Consider the following 17,563-nt stretch of genomic DNA (forward strand, 5'->3'; position numbering starts at 1 on the left):
TGAACAAACCTAATGTGTTGAATTACATTCAAATAAAAAAGACAGCAATGAGTGACCTTTGGGGTGGCTTGTAAACCAGGTTAAGATGAGCTGCCAGCTCCTCAGGGTTCCTGTAACAGCTTCCAGCACTGTAATAAAATGCTTGAGGCAATTACTTAGAAATTGAAAAATCATTTTCTTCATGATTTTTGTGGTTCTGCTACAGGATTCCTTGGGCATTCTGAACAGAGTCAAGGGACAGAAAGAGGCAGTTAGGATCCACATTCCCATTAGCAAGGAACACTCAGGGGCCCTCAGGACTTCCCACCTTCTGAATGTGCATGACACCTGCCAGGAATGCTCTCTGAGACCTGCTTAGTGGAGACTTTCTTCAGGCCATAGGGGCAGTCACTAAATCTTATGAGTCCTAAGCTGGGAGCATCCTAAGTGCTGTCCAGGGTTTTGTTTCATCCTGAGGGGAAACCTGGGCCTAAGAACAAGGCGCTGAACAAAAGCAGCCAAACTGAAACAGGGAGCCCACTTTCAACAGGCCTGCATCCCAGCTGTGCCCAGGAGATGGGTAGCATGGGTGAAAGTGAACCTGACTGAGGATCACTCAGAGCTGCCCTGTAGCTCATTCCAAAAGATAAAATTTACCCTAAAGGAATCTGTCTTCTTCCCCGACATAGCAGGTTTCTGTGTGTTACTCTAAGAAGAAAATCTTAGCGTACATAAGATGTAAAACAAATCACAATCATGCCACCTAAACCTATTGTTGATAGTCAAATATTATGGTATCATTTCACATCTCTATGACATTCTGAAGCCTAGATAATAGGCAAGGCAGCGTGACGGTACACAGACCTAAAGGAAACCAACAGGACACATCATAGGAAGTGGATCCCAAGGGAGGTCCCTCCAGAAAGGAAATGTGATCTGGAAGTCAGTATGGACCAATTTCTTGGGAACAAGGGAGCAGTGTATATCTGGTGAAGAGATGGGAGGACCAACCCCAGGGCTGGGGGGCTGTGAGAAGAGTGACCTTGTCGAGGGAGCAGCAATGAAGCCCAGGCTCCCACGGGAGACTGAAATATCCACAGTGTCCCATGAAGAGGAGCCTACATGCCAGGCCTCTGCCCAAAGAAACAGACTCACAGGCTTTTCCTGGACTGGGAGGCACTGCCCAACACATGGATTCTCAAGATGGAATCACACCATGCAGTGTAGCTCACTTCCATATCCCCATGTCTGCTGTTAGTCCAGGGGGCCTTGACAGGGCTGAGTATTTATCTATTTATTATGTTTTATCTATGGCTTTAGGGTCTGAACCCAGGGCCTCTCACATGAGAGGCAAGCATGATGCCCTGAGCCCTGACCCTGCTCTGACAGTTACACTGTGTGTGTGTGGATCTCTGCGAGCCTTCAGTGTCCTGATGTCATGTTTGTTTGTTTCTGCAGCATTTCTGGTTTAAATGAGGTGGGGGAGCCCCTGTCCCCATCACTTCACCTCCAGTTGGAAGAGAGCACAGGGTCTTGGGAGGGAGACGTGAAGCTGCTTCAGGAAATTGTAGTTCAAGTAAGAGTGCCTTGAGCAGTTGGCTCAGCAGCCTCTCCACCGCTGCTCACCTCCTTTCCAGGAGCACCTCCCTACTGCAAACCATGGGGCATGCCAGGAGGAGATGGTCGCCATCTCATGATGCTGGCTGACTAATGTCCCTGACCATCCAGACAGCCGTCTGAGCTCACAGGGTGCCTGAGTGCTGGCTAACGGTCTTCTCTCCCCTTACATCACTCAGCTCCTGAGATTGGGGACCTGCTGCTGCCTGTGGATGTCTGTGCTCAGCTTCTCTCCTGAACAGCCCTGTAGAACCCTCTTCCACTCACCATCTGCATTTTCTGAGATAAGGTGTCTCTCTGTCAGCACCAGGCTGGCCTGAAACTCACTGTGTAGCCAGGCTGGACTTCCCACTCAAAGGTCATCCTGCCTCAGCTTCTTGAGTGCTGGGGTTGCAGGTGTGAGCCACTACTCCTGACTAAACTCTTTAGTACGTTTACCAATGCTTCACCTTTTTTAAACTAATTACTGCTAAGGTGTTTGCTCTGTGTGCTCACTGCACAGTTGCTTGCCCCTCCTCCCTGCAGCAGCTGCCTCCCTGAGGTCTCCCTGCCTTTCCTGCAGGCTCTTGCCCTCTCTTGCAGAAATCCACTGTGCTACAGCACTGGGGTTGTGCACATATGGGGTCATGCTGCCTCCCTATTGAACCTGGCATGGGCCCTTTATACATTAGAGGGGGAACAAAGGCTTGATTCCACCCTGTTACTCCTTGATACAATATCACCAGGCTTCTTAAAGTAACTAAGAAGCCTACCCCTTGTTACCTTGCATCCCTGTGACATGTCTGGAGGTCACTGGCTGGTCTGTTGATATTTAGTGTGCAGCTGGTGTGTCAAGACCTCTTGTGGTTGCCTAAGCTTCCTGGGCCATGCTTTTTCCTACCATATTTTACTTGTGTGATCTGGAGTGAGTCTGTGCAGGGCTGCATGTGGTAAACAACCTCTTGGCATCAGCTGTATTTATAAAGTAGAATCTAAGATTCATAATTAAGGACACAAGTCAGAGTATGATGATCAGGCCAGCAGTACTTGCCTGGCTAAAAGTAGACACATCACACATGCCCTTTCATGCTCAGCTCTGCAGGCCTGAGGAGAGACAGACTTCCTTAACTGGACAGAGCTTTTCTCCAGCTCCCTCAGCACTTTACCCTAGCTATATACAGATGTGAAAATGAGCTCGTGGTCAGAGTTTTAGACAAAGGTGAAAGCAGATGCACACGTTTAGAACAACTAAACGGACAAGCCAGTGCAGCTCCAATGGAGTCCATTGCATCCATGTGGCCATTGAGCCTGCTGTTTTCAATAGGATTTCTCCCATTGGCAGGCCTGCTAGTGGACACCGAGCAGAGGCCCCATAAATGCCGTGTGCCTCTGTTGGAGCCCACAAAGGGAGCCCATTGTTTCCTGTCTCCCCGGACTGTGGCTGTGCACTGTCCCATGGTTGGAGTGACCTTCATGGCAGTATATCTGCTCTGAATTAGCCCAACTCTACTCTTTTCCTTAGAGCAGGGATGTGTCTTTTCAGAGACCCAGGGTCCTGTGCAAGCTGTGGGCATGAGCAGACTGCATGCACAAACATTCTCACAACAAACTGAAAATGGGGGCTGGAGAGATGACAAGAGCTGGTGTCGGAGACCAGCTTCGACAAAGTTACCCCTTGAGAGGGTAGGCATATGCTGGTCAGAGAATGAGAAAAGAGGACAAAGACTCAAGTGAAAAGTAAAACAGGATAATACAGGGAGGGAGTTCCAGTGAATAATGGTATTGCCTGCGTTTAATTTCCAATTACTTAAAATACCCCTGACCCCAAGAGATAGGAATAAAAAAAAGTCTGCATTAACACGATACAAGGAAATGAAGACACCAATTGAATGTTGTGGGCTACATTCATAGTTAAACATTCTGTTGCTAGAACAAGACAAGCAATGGTCACTCACTAGACCCAAACATTCTGTAGGTAAACCATTCACTGAGATAAATCCATTTTCATCTCCTTAAGGGAGTTGGACTTAGTTTTTGTTAGACTTTTGTTTGGGGTAGAAACTTATCTACTTCTTTATTCCTGAAACACACTGTCTGGATATTAGTCACAACTGTTGACAATAACCTTGAGAGACTAGAAGTCTTGGCTCTAAATCTAGGTGGGGGCCTTTGTTTCAGGTAGAAACAGACAATAACCTTGAAGGAACAGAAGTAAGTTCCAACTCTCTAACCTTTGGTCAAAGTGGAAATAGGCTCACATTTTTGGGCCTCCACAGCCAGGCCAGCTTCCTGGAGTCCAGTCCGCTTCCATTCCTCTCCCCACATCTGAAGTGAGCATGTGGCTGTGCTGCCAATGGCATGGTCTTCCATTATCCTCCCAAGTTTGTGGCCAACTTTCATTGGGAAGATGCTTTTACTGGTGGGGAGTTGACGTAGTCAGCCTTCCCTTGTGCACCATGCCTTGAATTGTGCACCATGTGTACACTTAAGTGTGCACATGAACCCACAGGAAACACAGTCCATACAGCCCTGGGGAACTTGCCATTCAGAGTCCTTGGCTGTATTCCCGGGATCTGAAGCTATCAGTGTCTCATTCCAGAATTAATTTCACAGCTCTGTCTGTACAAACTGCTGCCTTGCTCGAGGTTCTGGGCTTTCTGTGTACAGCAGAGGTCTTTTCAGTTAGACACGTAAACAGTGGGTGCTGAATGCACAGGACAGCTCAGAACAGTCATTGTCAGTGCAAGACTCTTAGGGCATTGGAGCACTTTGCCAAGATGGAACCAGGAACAGTCTCAATGTGACTGTCCCCCTACAGCTGCTCACTGAGGCAGTCCCACCAACAACACTGTCTACACATGGGACTTTGCTCCTGGCCTCCCTGGTTCCTCACTCTGCTTTGTGTGAAATGGTGTCTCTTGCTGTCTATGTCTGTGTAAGTGAAAAGTGGGTCAAAGTGTGTAGAATCAGATTTGCAGTTGAAGAGAGCCTAGCCATTTCTTCCAAGTGTTCAGCCGTCAGACAGGGTCTGTATCTATGAGACCCATAGCCCAGCACATCCACCATCACAGGAGGGTCTGAGTCCTAAACAAGGGTTCACCTTGAAAGTTCAGTTGGGGCACATGTGCTTTGTCTCCTAGACTCTAAATAGAACTGTGAATGGCCAGTACTTTCAAAGGCAGAGTAGGTCTCTCCAGTGGTCTAAGCCTGGATTGTTAATATCCCTTTCTCCCTGCAGTACATGAACAAGGGCATCGCATTGACTCAGGCATGGTACTTGGACAAGGACAAGAAGTCCCTTCCTCCTCCAAGGTTGGTTAATGTCACAGCACAGTGCCATCTACCCGCATTATACTCTTTGAAATGTGGTATGTTGGGAAATGTTATAGACTATTGCAGAATAAGAATGTTCTTAATGTACAACACATTCCTGGGTTTGCTCTCAACTAGATGGCTTTCATTTTCCCTGAAGAGGATCTCAGGACTGAGTGTCCTCCTAGGTGACTGGAAGGGTTATCTGGAGATCCAAGAGTGAACCAACAACAGACTTTCAGCAGCTAATAACAGCTGGAGTTCACAAACCTAACTTATGCTATGGAAACACTCTTGAGGGAGGGAGCAGCCTGGATGTAGTCACCTTCCTAGCTGCACTGGTGGGAGTCTAGATGCATCATGCTGTGGACCCCAAAGCTACTTCAGGACTACAAAGCAAAGGGGATAAGGGGATTTGCAGATAGGCTGTTGAGACACAACTCTGACCTGAAAGTGCCTGCACTGTTCAGAGGAAGTGCACACCCTGACCCCCACAACCCTAGGTCAGAGAAAAATGAGAATTTCTTTCACCCTAGACTATAAATTGTATAAATAAGATTACTGAGTTACAATATATGAGTATTGTATTAGTACATACTGGGGTCAATTGAGGGCTATGCTTGTTCCATGGATCTGGGCAGTGGCGTGGGGCCCTGTTGGTATCCTAGAGCTGTTCTGCAACTGGGGTCAAGTCAATCTGGATTGTCTTTGCCGCCATCTGGGGCTATGGTGACATCCTGATCTAACTGTTGCCAAGGACCATATCTGAGCCCACAGTCCTACCACAGTCGGGGTCTGTGTTAAAGTCTATGACACACGTAGGCAGCAGGGCACACATGGAGGCCTGGAGTCTGGGCCAAAATCTGTGGCCTAGTTGGCATGTGAGGCCCATGGTGGAGCCAGGACTATTTATATCTGAGAGGCCTGTGCTGCCATCTGGGGCCATGGTGTCATCCAGGCCCAGACCTCTACCCAGGGGCATGTCTGGGTCTGTGGTCTGGCTGAACCTGGGATCTGTGTTGCTATCTGTGGCCTGTGTCACCTTAGGGGACATAGGAGTCATGCAAGATGTAGGGTCATGCTGAGCTGCTCCACCCTTTACCTGGACACTTCAGCAAGATATTTGGCTCCATTGCCCACAATATGCTAGCCACTCACCACAGACCAGTGTAGCCTGAATAATTAAAACCCAGAAACAGATATTGGGGTTCAACCTGAAGATTATTAGAAAAGCAAAGAAGACAAGCCAGTAGAACGCTATTACTGCTAAGAAATCCCCAGACTGAGAGAGAATGAATTCCAGTTTCATCCCATCTTATATCCTTCTCTATTGTTGGGATTAAAGGTGTGAGCCACCACCACCCAGAACTGTTTCTACCATCATCTTGTGTAGCCCAGGGTAGCCTTGAACTCACAGAGATCCATCTGCCTCTTTCTCCCAAATCCTGGGACTAAATGTATGTGGCGTCACTGTCTGGCTTTGTTTACCAAAATTTTAACATTTGATATTTGATTTTTCCTTAAACTTCTGGAAATTACTAATGCGCAAAATAATTCCACACCAGTTTGGATTCACAGGATTATTTATTTAAGGGGAAAACTTACAGAACACCTACAGCCAGGAGAGGAGCCTAATCTCTGGAGCAAGAGCCGGAACCAAGAGAGCAAGGAGAGGACTGCCACTCTTTTGTAAAGAGAAATAGACCATGCCTCAGTAAGCTGGTATTTCAGCAGCTATTGACTGAAGGAGCAGAAGGCGCTCCCGCAGCACCTCCCCCTTTTGTTTAAGTAAGAGAGTTCTAAACTTACTACAAAATCATATAGAATAAGAACAAATATCCTATCCTAACTAGTTTAAGTTTTGCATAATAAATAATTTGGCCAAGTCATGAGGGAAAAGTAGCTACATTTATCTAGTCTTCAACTCCATTGAAGTTTTGAGAAGGGAAATAATGTTACCTGAGTAATTAGGAAGTGCAATCAAACAACTTCCAAAATGTGCAACAAATCACAGAGACAACTGGTTACCTGAGCAATCACCCAAGGTCACGTTTGCAGCGTTGAAGCAACCAACTATGGCTATGTCTTAGAATAACTGACAGATTATTTTTTGAGGGGTGCAGTGAACTTTATTGATGGTATTCAAGAGAGTAGGGCTCCCTAAGCCCCTCCTGCTATTCTGGGGGTCTGGCATGGAAACTGAGGGAGATGCTCAGTGTCAAGGGTTGAGTTAGGACAGGGACTGCTCAGCAGCCAGGGCCTCTCTCTTGCTGTGTCCTTGCTGGGATGGGTGGTCCAGGGCAGGCTTCTTACTCCTTGGATGCCATGTAGGCCATGAGGTCCACTACTCTGTTGCTGTAGTCAAATTCATTGTCATACCAGGAAATGAGCTTCACAAAGTTGTCATTGAGAGCAATGCCAGCCCCAGCATTGAAGGTGGAGGAGTGGGAGTCACTGTTAAAGTCACAGGAGACAACCTGGTCCTCAGTATAGCCCAGGATGCCCTTTAGTGGGCCCTCAGATGCCTGCTTCACCACCTTCTTGATGTCGTCATAGTTGGCAGCTTTCTCCAGGTGGCATGTCAGATTCACGACAGACACATTGGGGGTAGGAACACAGAAGGCCATGCCCGTGAGCTTCCCGTTCAGCTCTGGGATGACTTTGCCCACAGCCTTGGCAGCGCCAGTGGATTTAGGGATGATGTTCCGGGCAGCGCCACGGCTGTCTCGCCACAGCTTCCCAGAGGAGCCACCCACAGTCTTCTGGGTGGCAGTGATGGCATGGACTGTGGTCATGAGCCCTTCCACGATGCCAAAGTTGTCATGGATGACCTTGGCCAAGGGGGCCAAGCAGTTGGTGGTGCAGGAAGCATTGCTGACAATCTTGAGGGAATTGTCATACTTGCCATGGTTCACACCCATCACAAACAAGGGGGCATCCGCAGAAGGGGCAGAGATGATGACCCTTTTGGCCCCACCCTTCAAGTGGGCCCCAGCCTTCTCCATGGTGGTGAAGACACCGGTCGACTCCACAACACACTCGGCGCCGGCATCACCCCATTTGATGTTGGTGGGATCTCGCTCCTGGAAGATGGTGATGGCCTTCCCATTGATGACAAGCTTCCCATTCTCAGCCTTGACTGTGCCTTTGAACTTGCCGTGGGTGGAGTCATACTGGAACATGTAGACCATGTAGTTGAGGTCGATGAAAGGGTCATTGATGGCAACAACTTCCACTCTGCCAGAAGTGAAGGCAGCCCTGGTAACCAGGCGTCCAATACGGCCAAATCCGTTCACTCTGACCTTCACCATCGTGTCTCTGGAACGAGGCTGGCACTGCACGAAAAGAAGCGGCTGTCTCTAGAACAGGGAGGAGCAGAGAGCCCTGACAGATTATTTTTAACAGGCAAGAATTTTTTCAAAACTGTCTTACTCTGTCTTGGCAAGATTTGACAGTTCTTCTTATCCCTTTCCAGATACTATGTATTTTGTCTGTAGTTGAGGTATGGGCAGTTCCTTGCCCAGAGGCCAGTTTTTCCAAGAAGAAGACAAGCTCCAAGTGGAGTGTCTTTGGTGCTCAACAATCTCTCGGGAATAGATTGGTGTTGTCAGGAGTGATTGTGTCTCACTACCACAGAACTCTAAGATTAAATTAAATGCCATTTCTAAAGCTCTTTGAAGAGGTTGAAGGTTATTTATACAGAATATAATCTCTATGTATCTAAAGAACCTGATTAGTCTAACTATAAATATGACAGACATAGATGACTATTGATCTACAATTCTTAATACCTATCTAACTTAAAAACAAAGAGAATAAACAACTTTGCAATAAATGAGGACAGTGACCTTCAAATGTAAGCAATGTATATTAATACATAAACAATATGTAAGTATCTTAATCAGAGGTAGAAATGTACACTGCAATATGGTAAATATATATATATATATATCAATACAATACAAATATCAATGCATAAAAATGTTTTAAACAGAGGTAGAGGCATGCATGCATACAGTATTCAATATAATTTAACTTTGCATCCATATCAAAAATCTATGCCAATGTAATTATCTATAAACAATAACTCATAAATACCAATCTATTATCCTATTGTCCCATCATTCCAATTTCCCCTTTCTTTCTTTCTTTCTTTCTTTCTTTCTTTCTTTCTTTCTTTCTTTCTTTCTTTTTCTCCAAAAAGATCACTGAGCTTATAAAATTTCTCCCCAATCCTCAACCATATACTAATTATAATCAACCCCTAAATAATGTCCCTAAGCCTGAGGACAAACTTTACTGGGAGAGGGGACATTGTCCTCTAGAATTACTTCCAGCTGTCACAGGGGCAACATTTTTTCTGGGGGATCCTATGAAAGAAAAATGATGGTTAAGTTTCAAGATCAATGTCTTTTAAAATTACAAACAGTCTCGGAATATTGTGTGGAGGTCTGGCCAGAATTTTGTAGAAGATGTGCACTATTTCAGCTAACCAAGTTGGAACCGTCTGTGCAGCTGATACCCGAAACAGGACTTGTAGTAGCGCTATCAGTATCAAGATGTCCTATCAACCAGGTGGAGTTGTTGTCATCTTCTTCCTGAAAACTTCAAATGTCACTGCAGGAAAAACTCATTGTTCATTGTGGAAAACTTAAAACATTAATTATATAGACATATACAGACATACATATATTGAATGAAAGGCATGATAGATATATTCAATGAAAGGTATGATAGATAGGAAGAAAAGCAAAGATGTTTTCTAAACTCATATTTCTTTCTGTCCCATATCATGGCTCTTGACAAGAGACAGGAACTCCAGAAACTCTGGGATTTTCTCTTAACAACAGGCTTGGAATTAGAGAGGGACTGAGCCAGAGTCCAACTCCAAAACCAGCACTATAAATTTAGAAATATCATTTAGTATATCTTACTTACAGAACCTATTCAGTTTTCTTGATAGTCCCTATTGGGTAGTTATTTCTCCATCTGTCGGTATTCAAATATCCAGGGTCCCTTGAATTTTTCAAAGATGAGTGTTTTCCTATGGAGATATGATTATCATCATTGTGGATGAGCTGTCATATCTCCTTTTCAAAAGGTTTCTCTTCTTCAAACCTAACCTTTATTAATTTTGATGGTATGCACAATTTTTCTTCTCCTGTGGAAACAAGAGTAAAATCCCTTTCCCAACGTAGCACATCTCCTGGCTTCCATTGAGAGGTCAGCACATCCTTGAAATAAACCGGTTGATTTAGTTCAGCAGATTTTCCCATTAACCAATGTCTTTCTGCCACTGTTGTTCCTTTCTCATTAGCGTTAAGAAAATTCAAGGTTAATAAGACATTATGTAATCTATTTCTGGGGGCATTTTCCACCCCTTTATGTTTATTTAACATATCCTTTATAGTTCAATTTCATCTTTCTATGACTACTTAACCTGTAGGATTGTATGATATACCTGTAACATGCTTAATATTACAATAAGCAAAAAACCATTTCATTTTTCTAGAGACATAAGCTGGACCATTATCTGTTTTTATTTCTGCAGGTATACCCATGATGGCCATAACTTCTAATAAATGTGTGATTACTGAGTCAGCTTTTTTCAGAGCTTAAAGCGGTTGCCACTGAAAGCCTGAATAAGTGTTAATGGTGTAATGTACACATTTTAATTTTCCAAATTCTGCAAAGTGGAACACATCCATCTTCCAGATTTCATTCTTTTGAGTACCATTTGGGTTAGTCCCTGCAGGTAGTGGTGTTTGGTTATATAAAGAGCAAGTAGGGCATCTCTTTACAATCTCCTTAGCTTGTTGCCATGTAATGGAAAACTCTTTCTTTAAACCTTTGCTATTGAGGTGATTTTTTTAATGAAATTCTGAGGCTTGCAACACACTTCCAATCAATAATTGATTAATTTCTGCATTACCTTGTACTAGAGGACCTGGCAGACCCAAATGGGACCAGATGTGTGTTATGTACATCGGACAAAGCCTATTTCTGATTGCATCTTGTACCTGGAAAACAATGAAGTCAACTCTGTGTCATCTGGTATAAATTCAGTGGTTTCAATATGCAAGATAACTCTTTTTGCATATTGTAAATCTGTAACTATATCAAGAGGTTCTTTAAACTCCCTTAGCACCATAAGAATTGCATATAATTCTGTCTTCTGGACAGAAGTATAAGGGCTTTGTTCCACCCTACTCAATTCATCTGATTTGTAACCAACCTTCCCTGATTTATTAGTATCAGTATAAAATGTACATGCTCCAGTTATTGGTGCATCATGCACAATTCAGGGAAGAATCCAAGAAGTTCTCTTTATAAGGTTAAGCCTACCACTTTTGGGATAATTGCTATTAATTTCTCCCAAAAAATTAGCACAAGCCCTTTCCCATGGTTCATTGTCTTCCCATAACGTTTATATTTCATCAGTAGTGAAAGGCACTTTAATTTCTGCTGGGTCTATACCTGTTAGTTGACGAAGCCTCAGTTTACCTTTTATAATTAATTCAGAGACATTTTCTACATAAGTTTTCATTTTTTACTTGGTTTGTGTGGTAAAAAGATCCATTCTAAAATAGTATCTTCCCTCTGCATTAAAATTCCTGTAGGAGGAATTCTGGAAGGCAATATGACTAGAATACAACTAAGATTTGGATCCACCCTATCCACATGTACCTCCTGTAATTTTTTCTCAACCATCATCAGTTCCTTTTCTGCTTCATCTGTTAACTCTCTGGAACTATTCAAATCTTTGTCACCATGTAAGGTTTTGTTTAAATGAATTATTAGATCAGGTGTTATCCCAACAGCCGATCATAGACTGGAAATGTCTCCTAACAATCTTTGAAAGTCATTAAGAGTCCGTAACTGGTCTCTCCTAATTTGTGCCTTTTGTGACCTAATTTTCTGTAAACCTATTCTGTAACCTAGGTAATTAACAGAATCTCCTCTTTGAATCTTTTCAGGAGCAATTTATAATCCCCATTTAGGCAAAATTATCTTTACTTCCTCAAACATTCTTTCTAAAGTATCTATGTTTGAATTAGATAGCAAAATGTCATCCATGTAATATTATAGATTTAGGGAATTGCTTATGTATTATTTCCAATGGCTGACTTACAAAGTATTGACACAGGCTGGGGCTATTGAGCATCCCCTATTGGAGGTTAGTCTACTGGTATCTCCTAGTAGACTGAGAGTTATTATAAGTAGGCATTGTGAAGGCAAATTTTCTCTATCCTCTTCTTGTAGTGGTATAGTGAAGAAGCAATCCTTCAAGTCAATAACTGTAAGGAGTCATCCTTTGGGTAACAGAGAAGGCAGAGGAATTCCAGACTGTAGAGGGCTCATAGGTTGAATTACCTTGTTGACAGCCCTTAGATCTGTCACCATTCTTCATTCGCCAGATTTCTTTTTTACAACAAATACATGAGAATTCCAAGGGCTAGTTGACTCTTCAATATGTCGATCATCTAATTGCTCCTGTACCAATTGTTCTAAGGCCTGCAATTTATCTTCAGCTAAAGGCCATTGTTTAATGCATATTGGCTTCTCAGTTAGCCATTTTAAAGGTAGGGCTGTTGGTACCTCTAAAGGTTTGTTAGTTGTTTTATGTTCTTGTACATAAAAAAGCTGGTGACCTTTGTGCATAGTACCTTATTACATCCTTCCCAGAATTATGAGTTCCTGGGACTGCAGGAATGTTAATCTGGCTATTCCATTGCCATATCAGGTCACAGCCCCATAAATTTATTGCAATATCAGCTACATACGGCCCTAGCTTTCCTCTTTGACCTTCTGGCCCAATACAGTCAACCCATCTCGTGCTTTGTTTAACTCTATGGTTCCAGTTCCTAGTAACTGAACATCTGCCTCTTGAAGAGGCCAATTTGGATGCCAAGATTCTGGAGTGATAATACTCACATCTGCTCCTTGTCTATCAAGCCAACAATCACAATTCCATTTATGTGTACTCTCAACTTTGGTCTCTGATCATTTATAGAGGTTTGCCAAAATATATGCTTCTTATTTCCTAATTGAATTTCTGACTTATCCTCCAAATTTGCATCATTTAGAACCTTATGATCTTGTACAGAAGCTCCTAGAGTTTTTAATTTTCCTGGTGTGGTATGTCTTCCATGGTTACTGGGAATGACTGGGTTACTTTTGGTTTGGGGGCCTGCGAGATGCCCCTCAGGGAGTTTCCCCGATGGTATCGGGTTGCCTTGCCTGTCTGTTGTTGATCTGCATTCATTCCTCCAATGTCGTCCCTTACCATACCTCCTACATATAACTGAAGGCTGAGGTTTCCTATTCCTGCCATTCCCAGATAAAGTGTTATTCCTAGAAATACCTTGCCTGCAATCCCTTCATAGGTGTCCTAATTTACCACAATTAAAACATTTGGCAGGCTGATGTCCCCTCATTGCTTTGGAAATTGCTTCTCCTACCCAAGATTCGTCATCATAATTAAAGGTCTGAAAATTCATGGTATGCTGGATCCATTCATCTATAGGTACTGATCTAGACCTTAAAGGCCCAATTATCTTTTTGCAGTCTAAGTTTGCATTTTCAAAAGCCAGCAATTCAAGAATAAGTCATCTAGCTTCTGGGTCTGTTACTCTTGTGTTCAGAGCCGTAATTAATCTTTGCAGGAAGTCAGTATAGGGTTCTCCCTGTATCTGCCTAACCCTAGTATATGACTCTATCTTTCTTCCTGGATCTGGTAATGTATCCCAGGCATTTAAGACTGCCTTATGGCATAGGGACAATACTTTATCATCATAAAGAACTTGGACCTGTGTAGAAGGATTGGCAGGCTGCATTCCTGCCACCTGGATCCCAGCTGCCTGGCTAGCTTATGCCTTGAAATAATTACATGGAAACTGTATTCATTTAAACACTGCCTAGCCCATTAGTTTCAGCCTCTTATTGGCTAATTCTCATATCTTGCTTTAACCCATATTTAGTAATCTGTGTAACACCAAGAGGTGGTGGCTTACCGGGAAGGATCTTAACCTGCGTCCATCTCGGAGAGGAGAGTCACGGCGACTGCCTGAGGTATCTGCCTGACTCTGCTTTCTTTCTCCCACAATTCTGTTCTGTCTACTCTGCCTACCAAATTTTCTGTCCTATTAAAGGGCCAAGGCAGTTTCTTTATTAACCAATGAAAGTAACACATAGATAGATGACCCTTCTCCATCAGACCTGTGGATCACCGTAAGCTCCTACGCCAAGAATTTGATCCTGCAAAATCTGCACACCTTTTGCTCTTCCTTGCTGTTCCATATGTTTGGATTCTTCCATGAAATAAACTCAAAACATCAAGGAAGGTCCATCTTCGAGGACTGCTGAAGCTAACTGTAAGAAATCATGGGGGATATCCTGACATTAGAAGCCCAAGTCCTTATCATTTCCTTAACAAATGTAGAGTGCAAGCCATAATTAATGACGGCTTGCTTAATTTCCTTTAGGTCAGTCATTCCTACTGGCATCCATCTAGCTTCTTTGACTTCCTTTGAACCTTTAGAAGTTGACACTTTGTCAGATAAAACTACAGGGTATGTCGCTAAAACCCTGGGTAAGACAGTTCTAACAGCTGCTGGTGGCATTGTATCCTGCCCTTGTATCTTCTCATCCAGTTCATCAGCTCCAATAATTTTTTCAGTCATTTCAAATCTCTTAATCATTGTCTCATATAAGTCCTGAATCTCCTGGCCTGCAAAGGTTTCTAGTGATTTCCCTATGGTATTAATTTTCTGGTCCCCATTCTGCACCTGTGATTCCAAGGTCTTAATGTTGCCTTTCAAAGATAACATCTCCTCCTTGAACTGCCCCCAGTTATCATGCAAGTTGCCATCCTGGAGGTATATTCTGTCTGTTACCTCATCAAAACTCTGTGATAACTTCTGAAAGTCAAATTCATCAGCCTGGAGCCTTTTAGGTAAGTTCCTAGTACCCTTAGATAAGGAGTCAATTTTGCCTATCATGGTATTAATCCTATCAAATAAAGCCAAATACTTCCATAATGATATAATATTAAGAAGGAAACTAAAACTTAATAACAAGTAAATTGAGGTACCTCCATAAGGCATATAGGCCTCTTGTGATTTCTAGCAAAGTGGCAGCAAAAGCCATGGCTAGAGTCCCATTAAAAAAGAATCCTGCCATTTTACCTGTTAACCAGCAGATGGCGCTGTTTCCGAGTCGTGATTGGAATCAATGGAACTGTCCTGTGGTAATGGAGAAGTTAAATGTACAAAAATCCAGTGGCTAATAAATAGCACTGCTCACCCCGGGCGCCTGGGTGCTCAGATCCGACATAGGGGGTCGAGACACAGCCTCTGCGAGAATGGCAGACTGAGAATGGCTGACTGCCTGCCCAGCGTCCGTCCTCTGGGTAAAGGTGATGGTGCAAACGCAATTGCTATGGAGGGTATTTCAAAAAGCGTTTCAGCCTGGTGTGGCAACAGCTTGCGCTCTGACTCCTGCTGCCCAAGTGCTGAGCTTAAAACCCACTCCGACTGTCTAGTCCTGTGGATCCCGGGAAGTGTGGAGTTTTTTTACGGCTGAGGGAGGCCTCGTGCCAAGCCGAGCTGACCAAGCCAAGCTGGCAGCAGGCAGCCAAGCCAGAGGCAGGCAGCGGAGCTTGGGGATGGGAGGTGCAGGGTGGTTCTAAAACCAAATGCGGGGCGTCAGATAATGCGCAAAACAATCCCACACCAGTTTGGATTCACAGGGGTGTTCATTTTAGGGGAAAACTTACAAAACACCGACAGCCAGGAAAGGAGTCTAATCGCTGGAGCAAGAGCTGTAACCAAGAGAGCAGGCAGAGGACTGCCATTTTTTTTTTTAATAGAGAAATAGACCACGTACCAGTGTACCAGTGGGCTGGTATTTCAGTGGCTATTGGCTGAGGAGCTGAAGGTGCTCCAGGAGGAAATCACTTCTAGCCATGCCTCATCATGTTCATGAGGTTCAATATTAAAGGTGCTGACCTTGCCTATGCCAGCCTAATTATCCTTTCACATAGAGAACTGGCTTTCTCAAGAGCCAGAGTCAATTATTATTTGTCAACCTTCTGAATTTGATATCATTCTATTTAGTGCCAAAGTAGTCAATCTTTGTAAGAAATCTGTAAGTGCTTCTCTTGGGTGCTGTAGAACTTTAGTAAACGATTCCATTTTCTTTCCTATTTATCAGTTGTCACTTAAACTTCAGAAGTACCAGGGCTCCAGACTGGCTGGTTCTGCCTTCAGACAGCACCTCCCCACCCCCAGCACAGTGCTTTTTCAGACAGCTGGCTCTTTCTCTCTCCACTGTGGGTTGTGTGCTCTCCCAGAATCCATTTCTGTGGCTGCTGCCAATGTAAGTAGCTGATTTGAAATCCAATCAGGCTTTTACTTTCCTACACAGCAGCAATAAGCCTCACATCTTCATCAACATCATCGGTAGACTTGATAAGACTATTTGGAATTCTTAAAGAGATAATCAGTTAAAAGAAACATTAAAAAATGTGAAAACTCATTACAATGTAGGTATTTGGGTGTCTGATGATAATACGCTAGACAGTGTGAAAATGGACCAATTAAATGGAAGCATATCTAGATGGGATTATATCATTTCAATTGTAATCGTTATCAGCATTACCATTTTTGTCTTAATACAAAGGTTTTCTCCTATTATGCAAGCTGGCTCTTCCTTTGATTGAGTGTTCCCTTTGCTGTACAAACCCTTTTTAATTTCATGAGATCCCATTTGTCAAGTGGCAGTCTTATTTCTTAGGCAACCAGAGGCCTAGTTAGAGTTCTTCCCTGTGGTCTTTGATCTATTTGGGATTGATTTAGTTCAGGAGATAAGGGTCCAGTCTTAACATTTGTGTACAAATTTAGTTTACCCAGCACCGTTGTCCGAGATGCTTTCTTTCCTCTACTGTGCATTTTTGATGCCTTTGTAAAAATCAGGCAGCAGTGATTGCAAGGGCTCAAAGCTGGGTCCTCTCTCCCATTGATCTACCTGTGTGTGTGTGTGTGTGTGTGTGTGTGTGTGTGTGTGTGTGTTTACCAATGTCAGGTCACTTTCATTGCAATGGCTTTTTCATATAACTTCATATCTGGTTGTGGTAATTTCTCCAGCATTATTCTTTTTGTTCAGGTTTCGTTGGACTATTTAGGTCCACTTGTGTTTCTGTATAAATTTTAAGGTGTTTTTCTGTGGAAAAAAAGACCATCATGATTTATACTGCATTGAATCTGTAAATTGGTTTTGATACAATGGTAATTCTTACAAAATTAATTCTACCAATTCATGATCAAGGGAGCTTTTTCCTTCTTCTAAGGTCTTCTGTGATTTCTTTCTTCATGATTTTAAAGCTTTCACTAGATAGCATTCATTTCCTTGGTTAGGTTTACATCATATTTTTGTTGGTGCTTGATGAGTTGGCTTTGTTCTTGTTACTGTTTTGGTTTTCTAGTGTTTTGAGTTTTTTTTTTAATGTATGAGTGCTCTGCATATATGTCTACATGACAGAAGAGGGCATCAGATCATGTTATAGATGGTTGTGAGCCACCATGTCATTGCTGGGAATTGAAGTCAGGGCCTCTGGAAGAGCAGTCAGTGCTCTTAACCACTGAGTTGTCTCTCCCGCCCCTGTTTGGGGATTTTT

At 43.3% G+C, this 17,563-nt stretch overlaps 1 protein-coding gene across 1 annotated transcript; it reads right to left on the minus strand.

Moving 5' to 3' along the window:
* Nucleotides 1–7,196: 7,196 nt before the first annotated feature.
* LOC119809687 (glyceraldehyde-3-phosphate dehydrogenase-like) lies at nt 7,197–8,198 on the minus strand. The gene has a single exon (XM_038322698.1). It carries the CDS (start codon nt 8,196–8,198, stop codon nt 7,197–7,199), a length of 1,002 nt encoding a protein of 333 aa, XP_038178626.1.
* Between the last annotated feature and the right edge of the window lie 9,365 nt (nt 8,199–17,563).

This window comes from Arvicola amphibius, chromosome 3, assembly GCF_903992535.2.
Source record: "Arvicola amphibius chromosome 3, mArvAmp1.2, whole genome shotgun sequence".
NCBI lineage: Eukaryota > Metazoa > Chordata > Mammalia > Rodentia > Cricetidae > Arvicola > Arvicola amphibius.

Bases quoted from the DNA above. Each gene is read 5' to 3' on its own strand.
- LOC119809687 (XM_038322698.1), bottom strand. From the start codon at position 8,198: ATGGTGAAGGTCAGAGTGAACGGATTTGGCCGTATTGGACGCCTGGTT.